Here is a 12,170-nt window from a genome sequence, read left to right on the forward strand (position 1 = left end):
TACCTCAAGCAAATATACTCAGGTTAATGCTTAAATACACATTTCGGAGTAAATACAAACCGTTAACAGTATTGCCTAAACGCAACTTGTAGCTCAGGTTGATTATAAGCAATATGCAAGTGGGCCAAAAGCAGCCAACTGGTGAGACACTACGTTGCTGTTATTGTTGTCAATCTTTCAACACCAGGTTGGGATTTTATTAACATACAGATGTGTTTTCACTTGCATGCCGGTAAACACATCTGTATTAATCTTGTAACATTTATCATTGTGAGTCTTACAATTAGTTTGTCTCATTTGAGCCTTCCCTCCAATATCAAGTGAAGTTGTTTTTCTTTTCAAAACCTCTTAAAGCAGCAGTTTGTAATGAAAACATTTAAGTGATTTGCAGCTTTTATTCATTTTAAAAGGTATAGATCATTCCAAATGCTAGTTGTGACCCTCTGCCAAACCGTTATCATGAGGTTGGTGCTTTAGAGATAATTCCACTTGTTTCCCTGTTTTCTATCCAGTTATCATGTAGTGAAGTTATCACACTGAAAAGGTCATAGGCATTTTCTTTCAAAGGCATTATACTATATCAAACCCAACATCTCTGTCAATAAAGTGTACCATGTAAGGTTTTACTACATATCAATGTATCATGTTATTATACAACGTTAAAGGTGCTTTGTTTTAGCTGAATTTAACCATGAGAGTGAGAGAGTCTCCCTCCTTTTTGGTTACAATTGCTTGCATCATTCCTGGAGGTGTATGCAGATACCTCGAGCCTTTGAAGAAGTTTTCGATAAAAGCTCTGTCAATCTTGTTGCACTTTCCGATTGCAGCCTCAAAGTTGTTGCTGAGGACTCCGTAGATATTCCCCTTGTCGTTTTTCTTTCCCAGGAACAAGAAGAGGGCGTAGCAGTCCTTGCCGATGGATGTGCAGAAGTCCACCAGTCTCTCGTATGTGGTCTTGTTACTGGACTCCTTTTGCGCAATCTGGATGGACTCGGTGCAGGCCTCTTGGGGGATGTTGTTCTCCTCGGCAGCCTCCCTGTCAGGGAGGTGTAGGACCTGCACAGCGATCTGGATCCGAGGGTTCTTGGTGGGCTTCTCAAGCATGGCCCAGACCCAGTCAGGCCCTAAGAGGATGCGTTGCTCAGGCGTCATGGCCGTGCAGTTGAATCTGTCTGTCATGTTCAGGCTGACACTCTGAGAGATGTAGGTCATTAGGAAGACCTGTTAAAGGGCAAGATGTTTAAAGACCACCGCAAAGACATTTTTGAATTCTAAAGAGGTTTTTTAAGTATAGATTTTAAGAATAGTTAACTTTATTATATAGCACTTCTAAAAAATAGTTACAAAGTCCATTATGATTAAACAGATAATAATGAGAATGTAACAGCAACAATAATAAACACACAATTAAAAACACAAAATGTCACAAGACATAAATAAAAAATACAAATCTAAAAGACAGTTTTTTTCAAAGGCGAATTGAAAGACACAAAATGGTTTGCAGCCCTGATTCTAATTTCATAGTTTAGAAGCCCTGACTTGATTTCCTAGAGTTCAAACCTTAGCAGTATAGTTTGGCTGAGCTGGAAGGATTACTTTACTGGTGCCAAGGTGCAAGGTGTTACAGTTATCAAATCAACTAAGTATAAAGGGCAGGTTCTTGGGAGAAATAAATGATCTGATCCCTGAATATGTTTGGATTTCTGCAATGCTGGGTTATTGAAGCCGAAAGAGAACCAGCAGCAAAGAGTTCAATATACTGTATGTAAGTGCACTATCTGTGTGACCGGTAATGGTTATAGGTCTAAGATTGTTAAGATCACAGCTTTCAAAGGATGGCCTACCTGGGTGAGCACCTCAGAGCTTGCTTGGAACTTGTCCTCTGGGTCTTTGAAAAGGAGGTATTCTCGTGTTCTGGATGCAGCGGCAGAGATGCAATCATTGAATAGCGGTATGAAATCATTGGTTTTGGTGATGAGGGGCCTTCTTAATGTGGAGAAGATGCTTGGTCGAGGGGCCATGTTCTGTTCGTTGGAGCTGGGCGAGCTGCGCTTTAAAGACACGTTGGAGTTCTGGGGGTTGGTTGGTTTGCTGATTGCCTGACCCATAGTGGACTAATGCGAGGATGGGAGATCAGAGGGTGGTGTCCCTGGTACCCTGGAAAGATATTGATTGTTCCATGAGTTTTTGCGTAAAAAAGAAAATCCTCATCTGTATTATTTCTGTCCCACAATATGGAACCATTCCAACTGACTTTCACAGTGAGCAACCGTGTATCCATGTTGCACATTAGAAATGTACACCATTTCTGTCCAATTATGTAATGTGCTAATATAGTAGAAATTACAAGGTCTGAAATCTGATTTAGAAAAAAACGCATACAAAATTATTGCAGATACTCACCAGGATGCTCTAGATGTTTCTGTATTTCCAAGTACACTCCCTGCCTTCTGCTCCAGTCCTATCTGAGATGCAGTGTTTGAATGGTGCTGTGAAGCTTAGTCTTGTCTCCTGACATGTACTGAACCTTCAGTAGAATAGAGAGGACCCTGTGTGACAAGGGTGTGGTGCCTGTAACGTGTCACATTGTATAAGGCTAGGTACACAAAGACTCATCTTACCAGTTCACCTTGGTGACCCTGAAGGGTTTGATGAGTAAACAAATGGCTTTCTGAAGGAAGCACAGAAGAAAACATGGGTTTCAGCCGCTTCACCTTTGGCTCTATATTTTAATGTCACGCTAGAGAATAAGAAGAACATTGTATTTGTGTTTTTATTATGAAAGATTACATTGAATTATAAATAAAAAATCTTAATCTATCACCTTGCAGAAGGGTACATATTTAATAGTTACCCAGAATCTTGCCAATACAAAGCCCTGATATAAATGTATCTTTAACACAGATTTATTTGAGCTCCAACTCTTTAGAAGACAGAATAAGAGGATGAACCCCTCTGTAAGGGTCACACATGCAGAGCACACAGCACACAGTGACATGTGGCCTCTGCATTGAACCCATCCTAGTAGTAGGAGCAGTGGGGAGCTATTGTTCAGCGCTTTAGAAACATAAACTGGTTCTGTGGCTTCTAGAGCTCCATCATATCCTCCAAATAGTGACTCGCTACTGACTATGTCTGCCTGCTTCTGGTGCTGAGCAGCTGATTAGGACTAATGCATGTCTGTCAGAAGTGTTGGCTCTGAAAACAGCTGCCAGCTGCTGAGGTAGGAACAAGGCTGACCGCAGCATTGCAGTAAACCATAACAGTAAGGACTGTGGCCGTTCCAAAACAATGAGCTAACAAGCTCTCCAGGTAGATGATGGTAGTGCAGCTTTATTTATTCAGAATTGTGACCAAAATATGTGGGACAGTTCATATTTAAAATGTACAAATTATTTTATCGGTTACACTGTTTCAACATTTCCTCATATCTGTTTTTCTGAAATGGATAATATCCATGGAACTGAATTGTTCCAACCATCAGGTCCACCTTCACAAGCTGCTAAAGTTCCTTTGGTTAGCACATCATATATGACCCTACCTGACAGATTAACTGTTCAATTGTTGGATGCTAATGTTTGCCTTTTGTTTAAAGATATCTTTAGATGGCATTTTACTAAGGAGCGCCCATCATCTCCAGTGACTCACTGTCTCGTCTTTAACGTTTCATGGGTCGAAAGTCTTTAGCTATTGTATCTTAACATATAACTTATAATATGAAAACTTATTTCCACTGAATATTTCCCTCCTAAAATAATAGAACAACTTTTAACAAAGTAACATGGCTTAAATAGGTTTGTGTCCTATTCAGCCTTTTCACATCAGCATCATCCTTATTGTAAGTCACTTTGGAGAAAGAGCTAAATGAAACGTTATAGAATGCAGTAATATCTTACAAATACACAACAAGATCACACTGAGAAACTTACAGAACAGATGCTCATCCAGATAGTATACCCAACAAAGTAGTTCTTCCTTTATGAATGACCTTCACTTCCTTGGTCAGTCAGCCATTAGGCAGCCTGCACAACACACAACTCAATCATGATAACATACACCTGTGCCTTTGGTGCATTGTATCCAACTGATCCCAACACTAAACCAGCGATGTGGATTTAGGAAACTACCAAGACATGGTTTCACCTTTTGTTATCCAAAGCCTTCAGGGTTCAAGTATTGAGATGACTTCAGCAAACCCAGCAGGAGCAGAAGAACCGAGACGTATTACAGCAAGTGAGATACCAGCGCACAGGTTCCTCTCTCGTTGCCGCTATAAAGGTTCTCTCTCAGAAAGAGAGTTGTTTATAACTAACTCATAACCAGCAGCTGCTGTGAGGGCGATGCTGCACACACACACACACACACCCACACACACACACACACACACACACACACACCCCCACACACACACACACACACCACACACACACCACACACACACCCACACACACACCCACACACACACCACACACACACACACACACACCCACACACACACACACACACACACCCACACACACCCACACACACACACACACACACACACACACACACACACACACACACACACACACACACACACACACACACACACACACACACACACACACACACACACACACACACACACACACACACACACACACACACACACACACACACACACACCTTGGCTTCAGTCTATACCAAGTCATCCCTTCTGTAATACATTACTGACTGGAGTGATGCGTGTTTCTGCCGTGTGGTATTTAGCAGCTAGCGCAGCGCAGCCATGACAGCAGGACAACGTGATGGTGATGATGAGAATTATGATGGTCGTGGTGGAAGCAGGTTACTCAGACATCGGTTTCGCTTTATGGAATGTGTATTCATTTGCCTTTTAAAATGTATGAATAGGGAGACCCCGAAAACAGCACATGCGTTTACTTCCTGAAGTCTATACAGTTCCTCATATGGTATGCATGACATTTATTTGTTTAATTAATCAACTTTACACACGTGATCTTGTATTAAATGGTTTGAATCATTGACACCTGTAAGCTTCCTTTACGGAGCAAGGTTTTATTTACAATACATGTACTATTACAGCGTATATGAAAATGACTACAAAATAAACATGCTAGTATTTGTTCTGCCATGACACACACAAAGGAAAATATTGCACAGCGTTTCTTAACCACATGACAGAATGATGGTATGAACTAGCGCATATAATCATCTGTTGCTGGGGCACAAATAAAATAAAATCACTCAATACTTTACAAGAGATCTTTGTATTAGCTCATTTGTTGGGTGGAATCTGGAGAGGTGGGGATGCGTTACGTCACGGCACACGTGTGGGTGGAATCTGGAGAGGTGGGGATGCGTTACGTCACGGCACACGTGTGGGTGGAATCTGGAGAGGTGGGGATGCGTTACGTCACGGCACACGTGTGGGTGGAATCTGGAGAGATGGGGATGCGTTACATCACGGCACACGTGTGGGTGGAGGTCGGCGAGTGAGGTGGAGATGAATTGTCTCATTTCACCCGTCATGATAGGCAGCATTAGCTTGTTGATAAGCTTGGGATATGAGATCTTTCGTGGTGAAGGCATCTGTGCTATTGTATGCATTATTTTTGACCCAACATTTCTACAGGCAGGCAGAATATGGCACTATTTACACATGAATATTCTAGCCCTTGTCTATTTGTATACCACGAGCTGCAAAATGACCACCTAACCCCACTGTACAGGCGGGTACTTGTTTAGATATACCTGGGCAGGCTCTGTTTTGCCGTGGTATCCTGGCTGGCACCCGCGGGCCGCAGAGGGGCGGCGTAGTTTCGGGCAACGAAGAGTGCTGCTCCGGGGTTGAGGGCGGCGAGTCAGGCGGGAGTAAGCTAGTGTCCACAGCGGAGGGTCACGTGATGTCCCCATCCGACCTGTTGCTACGGTCTGCAGTAGATGCAGTGTTGCTGGCGTTTAGTGATGGCTGCTTTCACCATGTTTGTATAAATGATTATCCACAGATGTGTGTCACTGCTGTGGAAGCACTTTGGAAGTGATGCACGCGCAGCGGAGCAGGTCACGCGCACCTGACACAATTTGTTGTTAGTATTTTTCGCTCCGTTCTCTTTTTTGAATAGAGGGTGCATAACATTCAACTGCCCCGAAGATCCCGGCGCGAAGCCTGAAGAGTAAACACCAGGTTTACTAATCTACCCGCACAATTTGTCTGGTGTCGGAATGTCTCGCTATGTTAGTACATTGTTAAAAAACAAAACACCATTTAATTTCGGGTTAAAATGTGTTGTAACTGCGTTACTGAGCATTGTAACGGGTAATATATTACCCACATGTCATAAGTAATGCGTTATATTACTTTGTTACAGCACAAAGTAATATATTACTGTAACTCCGTTACTTTTGTAACGCGTCACACCCAACACTGCTAGTAAGGCACAGGGTGGGGTTCAGAAGCAGTGACGGCTGATGGTTGATAGAAAGAGCTTTGGTATTGTAATGTTGCTGTCACAACTGTTATCTTGGCAATTGATCATCTCTGCTCTCGTCCATCCCAACCCGGGCCCTGGGGCAGTCTGACTCTCGGTCCAGGACTGCGCTCAGACCCATGAAGCCAGCTTAGGGCTGCACCTGCACTTCATCGTTCACTGCAGGCACTCCTGACCGAGGCAAGGACAACGCTATTGGACACACGTAGTCTTTGGATTCATCTGGCCGTCTCCTCCTGAGATGAGTCAAGTTAGTGAAGCCCAACTTCTTTGGCTGCAAATAAAAGAGAAGAAAAAAGGACATGACGTTCAATCTTCACTGTTGGGAAAATACTGAATGTACTCTTCTAATATCAGAGTAGCACATGATAACAAAGGCCCTACGTAGCTGTGTACGTAACAGGATGTATGACTACATAGAAGAAGCTCATGAGACAATGTGTTGAACACATGATAGCTATGTTCAACGATTAAACATGATGACACGGCCCCTAGGTTCTCAAACATTTTTTTTTTCTCCAAAGGGGGGCTTTGGAGAAAAAAAAAAAGTCGGGCTCAGTGGCGGCGCCGAGATTTATTTTGGGGTGCTTGACGTTTCATAGAGGGTACTCAAACATTTAGGGTTTCCCATTAATGTACCAGTCACTACAGTGGAATGTTCTACTGCAACACTCCCCACGCATATACACAGTGTGACAGTTACAATGAAGGCTCGAGGCATATAGGTGTAAGCAGGGGTAAAGTGCTATTTTTATAGGTGGTGTGTGGACCTCACATAGGGGGGTCCGTGGGCAAGCCCCCCCGGGAAGATTTGTTTTTAAATATTGAAGTTAAAAGCATCAATCTGGTGCACTTTGAGAGCAAAATGAAGAGATCTATGGATACATCTCTCAACACCCAGATGAAACAGAACTGTAAACAGATTTACTATTTCTTTATGGATATTTTACAAATCACCCTTTTAAACTTTATTCTTTTTACTGTTTTTCATTATTCTCTTATTTTTTTATAACTATAATGATCATTATAAACGTGTGCCTCGGAAATAATTGTTTATATTAATGGTGACCAAAACGTTTCAGACCCACTGAGATAACTTAGACTAAAGTTAACTATCTAAACACTGAGAGAGTCCTTTAGCTCACTGAGCCTCTCAGTCTCACGGGAGAGGGCTCTCCTCCACTTTGTTGTTGAAAAAACTCCTTATATCCGTTAGCGTAGCTCGCTAGCACCAGAAGCTAACAACAACGATCTCCGGTACCGGTGCGTTCTCTCTCTCTCGCGAGCTTTAATGAAACACAGAGACCCGTAATAATACTGGACTGCATCATATTATTTTCGAATCAATCATTTTTCAAATTATGATTTTTTTATAGCCATTTTTCCTCCTGGTCTCTCGCGCCCCACTTTGAGAACCACTGCCCTAGGGAGATAGGAATATGACTGCAGAGAGATAGGCATGTGACTGTCATGTTAATTGCTTACGCAGGCCTTAGCTAATCTGAACCAAGGTCAGAATACTGCTTTGAACCAGTATTCTCTCATCTTGTGACTATAACACTCTCTTGTATATAAGGCATGTCAAGGACTCTATTCGGAGAACTATTTGTCCCATGCAACCTCTGTGTGCGATGACTACTTCCATTCTTGCAAGGATAATAAATACATGTATCCTGATATTGAAGCTAAAGCCGGTGACGAGTGATATTTTCCTAACATTCACACACAGCACTACACACTTTGAATTGAACCGTCCTAGAATTGGAAGCATTGGGAAGACACTTTAAAGTGCCTGGGAATCAGTGTGGGGGTCCAGCGCACCTCTCAAGATTACAGTCCACAGTCCGTACTTGGTCTGACTATCCGGTGCCCAAGCCAAGTCCCTACAGACTTAAGCATTTACTGTACATAGTACAGTATATGTGAATACATGTATATGTCTTAGAGGTTTTTCTCTCCAAGTGTCCAAGTTCAGGATTGGATCAACATTGTTGTGTTATGGTGGAATATTCTGCACAGAAGGACCCACAGTGGAGGGTTTAAAGCACTCCCATACTTCAAAGTAAGTCTGTGATAGCAGAGAATGCTGTCAGAGGCTTAAACAAACTTTCGAGGCTCGGAGCTTCAACTGTGATGGCACACCCAGGTCTTACCTCAGATTAAAGTGCCTTTTTTCAGCATACAGGAAGAGAGGGGCAAGTTCTTCATGTTCCATTCCAAACTGTAAACTGTTGCTCGCACATGCACTATATTACCTTGACTTTAGCTGTGATGCTGAGTGGGGTGTTCCCCACTGCCTCTGTGTACACCTTCTTCTCGAGGTGAGCCTCTGCTCCCACCAGGTTGTTAAAGTTGGTTGTTAGGTGGCGCCTCAGCAGTGTTTTCTCCGGTGGGATGTTTAGCAGCATGGCCAGCGTTTCTGGGTTAAACCGAGGCTCCAACATCTAGAGTAAAGACACATTTAGGAGGCTTTCTGGAGAATGTCCATAAACTACAAACAAGTGATATTGTGCACTCACTAGCAGCCCTCCATGCACGCCACTGCCCCTCAGGTTCGGAGCGTACTCTGCCAGGTCCACAGATCTCAACCACTCCATGACTCGGTGGTTGGACCACTGGACAACCTCACTTGGAGCCAACTGGTTCTGTAAAACACACACACACACACACACACACACACACACACACACACACACACACACACACACACACACACACACACACACACACACACACACACACACACAATCACACACAGACAGAGACATGCACACGCACACACACACACACACACACACAAACAAATATGCTCAAATGTAACAAAACAAATGAACAAGTAGAATAAACAGTGTAAATTAATATTTCAAAATATCATTTAATAAAAGTTGAAAGTCTTGATGGACAGCCAGAGTGGTGTTGTTTCCAGACAACAGGACTCTCACACAGCACACACACCTACCTGATTGCTGGGCCTGCGTTTGAGGCAGTTGGAATTGAACTTGTTGACGTGAAGAACGTGAATGGCACTCTTGAGGCTGAGGTGATGCAGCTGGCTGGTCACTTTAAGGAATAACAATTCATTCTGAAAAGAAAAGAAGAAGTACAACAAAGAAAACAGACAAAACGCATTTAGTAAAAGTATAAAAGTTACTGGTATGATACTTTAATCCATAGCGCAAACATGTGTTTCAAATCCTTATGTTATCCAGAAAATAAACCAGAATGTGATGAATCCTGGTTTACCTCTAAAGCAATGTGCCAGTCAGCTGTTATTCGATCACACATTTGATGAATATTGAAAATCATACCACAGTGAGGAACTGCAGCATCTGCCCATCAACTCTTCCTTCACTAAACTGGTCTTTGTATTGAGGGAGCCCGATGTCATCAAGCCAACCTTTGACACATAAAATATTCCGTTTTAAAGTAAGGCAACTTCAGATGAATATTTTATTATGAGTGTGTGTTGGAAGTGCGTACGAGTGACCCAGATGTAATCGAGCTCTGCAGATTTATCAGGCTGTTTGCTGCTGATCGTCTTCATGGCCAATTGGAGCTTTTTCCTGTGGAGCGGATTCTTTATCGCCGGCTCCTGGAGACACAGCGACGGAAAACATGTCTTCACCTTTTGAGAGATACTTAAAAGTAGCAATACTTAATTGTTTAAATATTCTGTTCCAAGAAAAAGTCCTGCGTTCAAAGTCTTACTTAAGTAAAAATATACAAGTATCAGCATCAAAATATACTTAAAGTACCAAGTAGTTTGAGCTTTTTAAAATAACTTTATATACTGCTGCTGGATATCTTAACGATTATTATAAGTCAATGTTTATTTAACAGATGATTCATATTTTGTGTTAGCTAATATTCTGAATATGTAAAGTAATTCAATCAAAAATGAGATGGAGTATAATGTAGCATACAATAAAAATACCCAGTACTACCTCAACATCTTACTTAAGTAGGACACTTGAGAAAGGGTACTTCGTAATTTTCAATCATTGAATATTATTTATATTATTTATTATTGTGGTTTTTGTATTCCTTATTTGACCTTTACTTTACCAGGATAGGTCTCATTGAGATACAAATCTATTTTCTAAGAGAGTCCTGGCCCAAGAGAACTGAACACAATCACAATCATAACCCAATCACAGTCAGAAGAAGACCAGCCACAGCATTTACAGACCCAGCAGCCTGCGTCAGAGTCGCTTTGAGTCTGTTCACAGAAACCAGCTGTTAACGCTACCAATGTGAGCCAGTTTAGACACTTAAGTATTACAGGAATGCACCACATCATAAAACATAAACATGTGTTCTTTATATATAAAAACTAAATACATGTAGTGGAGTAAAAGTACAATGTTTGCCACTGAAATGTAGTAGAGAAAATAAAATGGTAAAGTACTAGTATTCTAAAGACATGTTTAAGTACTTGAGTAAATGCCCTTCGTTACATTCTACCACTGCTGAAATCCTAAAGATTCACCTGATAAAGGGAAAAAATGAGAGCGTCACCATTTGAGTTTTGTCTGTCTAGCTGTGGTTTTATTCTGAAATGCTGTTCTCCCTGGCTGAAGTCGAATAGTCCATTTAGCTTAGGAACCTTCCTAAAGGAGTGAAATGACCCGGAAGTCCCTCAGTGGCAGCCATGATAAGTGCCGTTCGAATTCTCTAGAATGATGAGAATGATAGGAAAGGAGGTTTCAAACTTCCTTTATAACCTCCTTTAGCTTAGGAACCACTGGACCTCCCTAACCGACAGGAGAAGCGAAAATGCTGCCCCACAATGCCTTGCAGCCGCAGCATTTGCCGTCACTCAACAGTCGGCCGTTCACGGAAACAACCGATTATGACCGAGAAATGATATCATGAAAGTTACGGTGCTTATTAAGCATTTTAAAACATAGGTGGTAAGTTGCCAAAGTGCTTTGTTCTGAACGTTCATCAGTATTATAATCAAAAAGAGAAATATGAACGTTAGTTTTTACTGAAATTATCAAATAAAGTCAACATTTCACAGTCTTTACTGAGCTGTGTGGGGTTTGTTCAACTTTTAAAAGATGTTTGAATGGTGATATACACAGTGATAGATGTTAAGGACTAATGTTTATAATAAATACATTTGTATTGATTTTAAGATCTTTAGTTCATACAATCATACGTGTTGGGATCATTGGTATTAATGTGGACCGGAGGGAGATGGGGACGAGCATAAGTTTCACTTTCCTTTTTTATTTCAATTCCAACTTTGGTCATGAAGAATATGTTTCTCTGTTGTCCACGTTCATAAAGCATCAGAGCACGGTGCAGAGTCTCTTGATGAATCCCTCGTTCTTATTATACATCCATGTTGTAGTCCGTTGTATAGAAAACTGACATTTCACTCAGAGGTCAAGGAATAGACGATAGGGTTAGAACTTAGGAGCTGATTTTTAAACTATCCGACTGCAGCCCCTGTCTCTAGTCTTCCTTCATGTGTTTGCCCTCCTGTGTCTGATTGTCTGAATGTGTTCACCTGTTGCCCTTGTGTTTCTGCCTCCCCTGCCCTCCTGTGGCTGATTGTCTGAGTGTGTTCACCTGTTGCCCTTGTGTTTCTGCCTCTCCTGCCCTCCTGTGGCTGATTGTCTGAGTGTGTTCACCTGTTGCCCTTGTGTTTCTGCCTCCCCTGCCCTC

General features: G+C 42.0%; 2 protein-coding genes across 4 annotated transcripts in view; both read right to left on the minus strand.

Annotated features, from left to right (window-relative positions):
- Nucleotides 1-675: 675 nt before the first annotated feature.
- rep15 (RAB15 effector protein) lies at nucleotides 676-2,108 on the minus strand. Its single transcript, XM_034084945.1, has 2 exons — nucleotides 1,845-2,108; nucleotides 676-1,221 (listed from the first exon to the last, which is right to left on the minus strand). Exons 1-2 carry the CDS (start codon nucleotides 2,106-2,108, stop codon nucleotides 676-678), a joined length of 810 nt encoding a protein of 269 aa, XP_033940836.1.
- Nucleotides 2,109-5,059: 2,951 nt separating this feature from the next.
- The window catches only part of ppfibp2b (PPFIA binding protein 2b), a 91,411-nt gene continuing 84,300 nt past the window's right edge, over nucleotides 5,060-12,170 (minus strand). For all 3 annotated transcript variants that reach the window (XM_071203424.1, XM_071203423.1, XM_034085407.2), the window contains 6 exons: nucleotides 9,975-10,086; nucleotides 9,803-9,891; nucleotides 9,454-9,576; nucleotides 9,014-9,139; nucleotides 8,750-8,938; nucleotides 5,060-6,768 (listed from right to left, as the gene is read on the minus strand). In XM_071203424.1, coding sequence (XP_071059525.1) covers nucleotides 6,625-6,768; nucleotides 8,750-8,938; nucleotides 9,014-9,139; nucleotides 9,454-9,576; nucleotides 9,803-9,891; nucleotides 9,975-10,086 — 783 coding nt within the window. In that variant the 3' untranslated portion in view covers nucleotides 5,060-6,624. The remainder of the gene's footprint in view (nucleotides 6,769-8,749; nucleotides 8,939-9,013; nucleotides 9,140-9,453; nucleotides 9,577-9,802; nucleotides 9,892-9,974; nucleotides 10,087-12,170) is intronic.

Source organism: Pseudochaenichthys georgianus, chromosome 6, assembly GCF_902827115.2.
Source record: "Pseudochaenichthys georgianus chromosome 6, fPseGeo1.2, whole genome shotgun sequence".
Taxonomy (NCBI): domain Eukaryota; kingdom Metazoa; phylum Chordata; class Actinopteri; order Perciformes; family Channichthyidae; genus Pseudochaenichthys; species Pseudochaenichthys georgianus.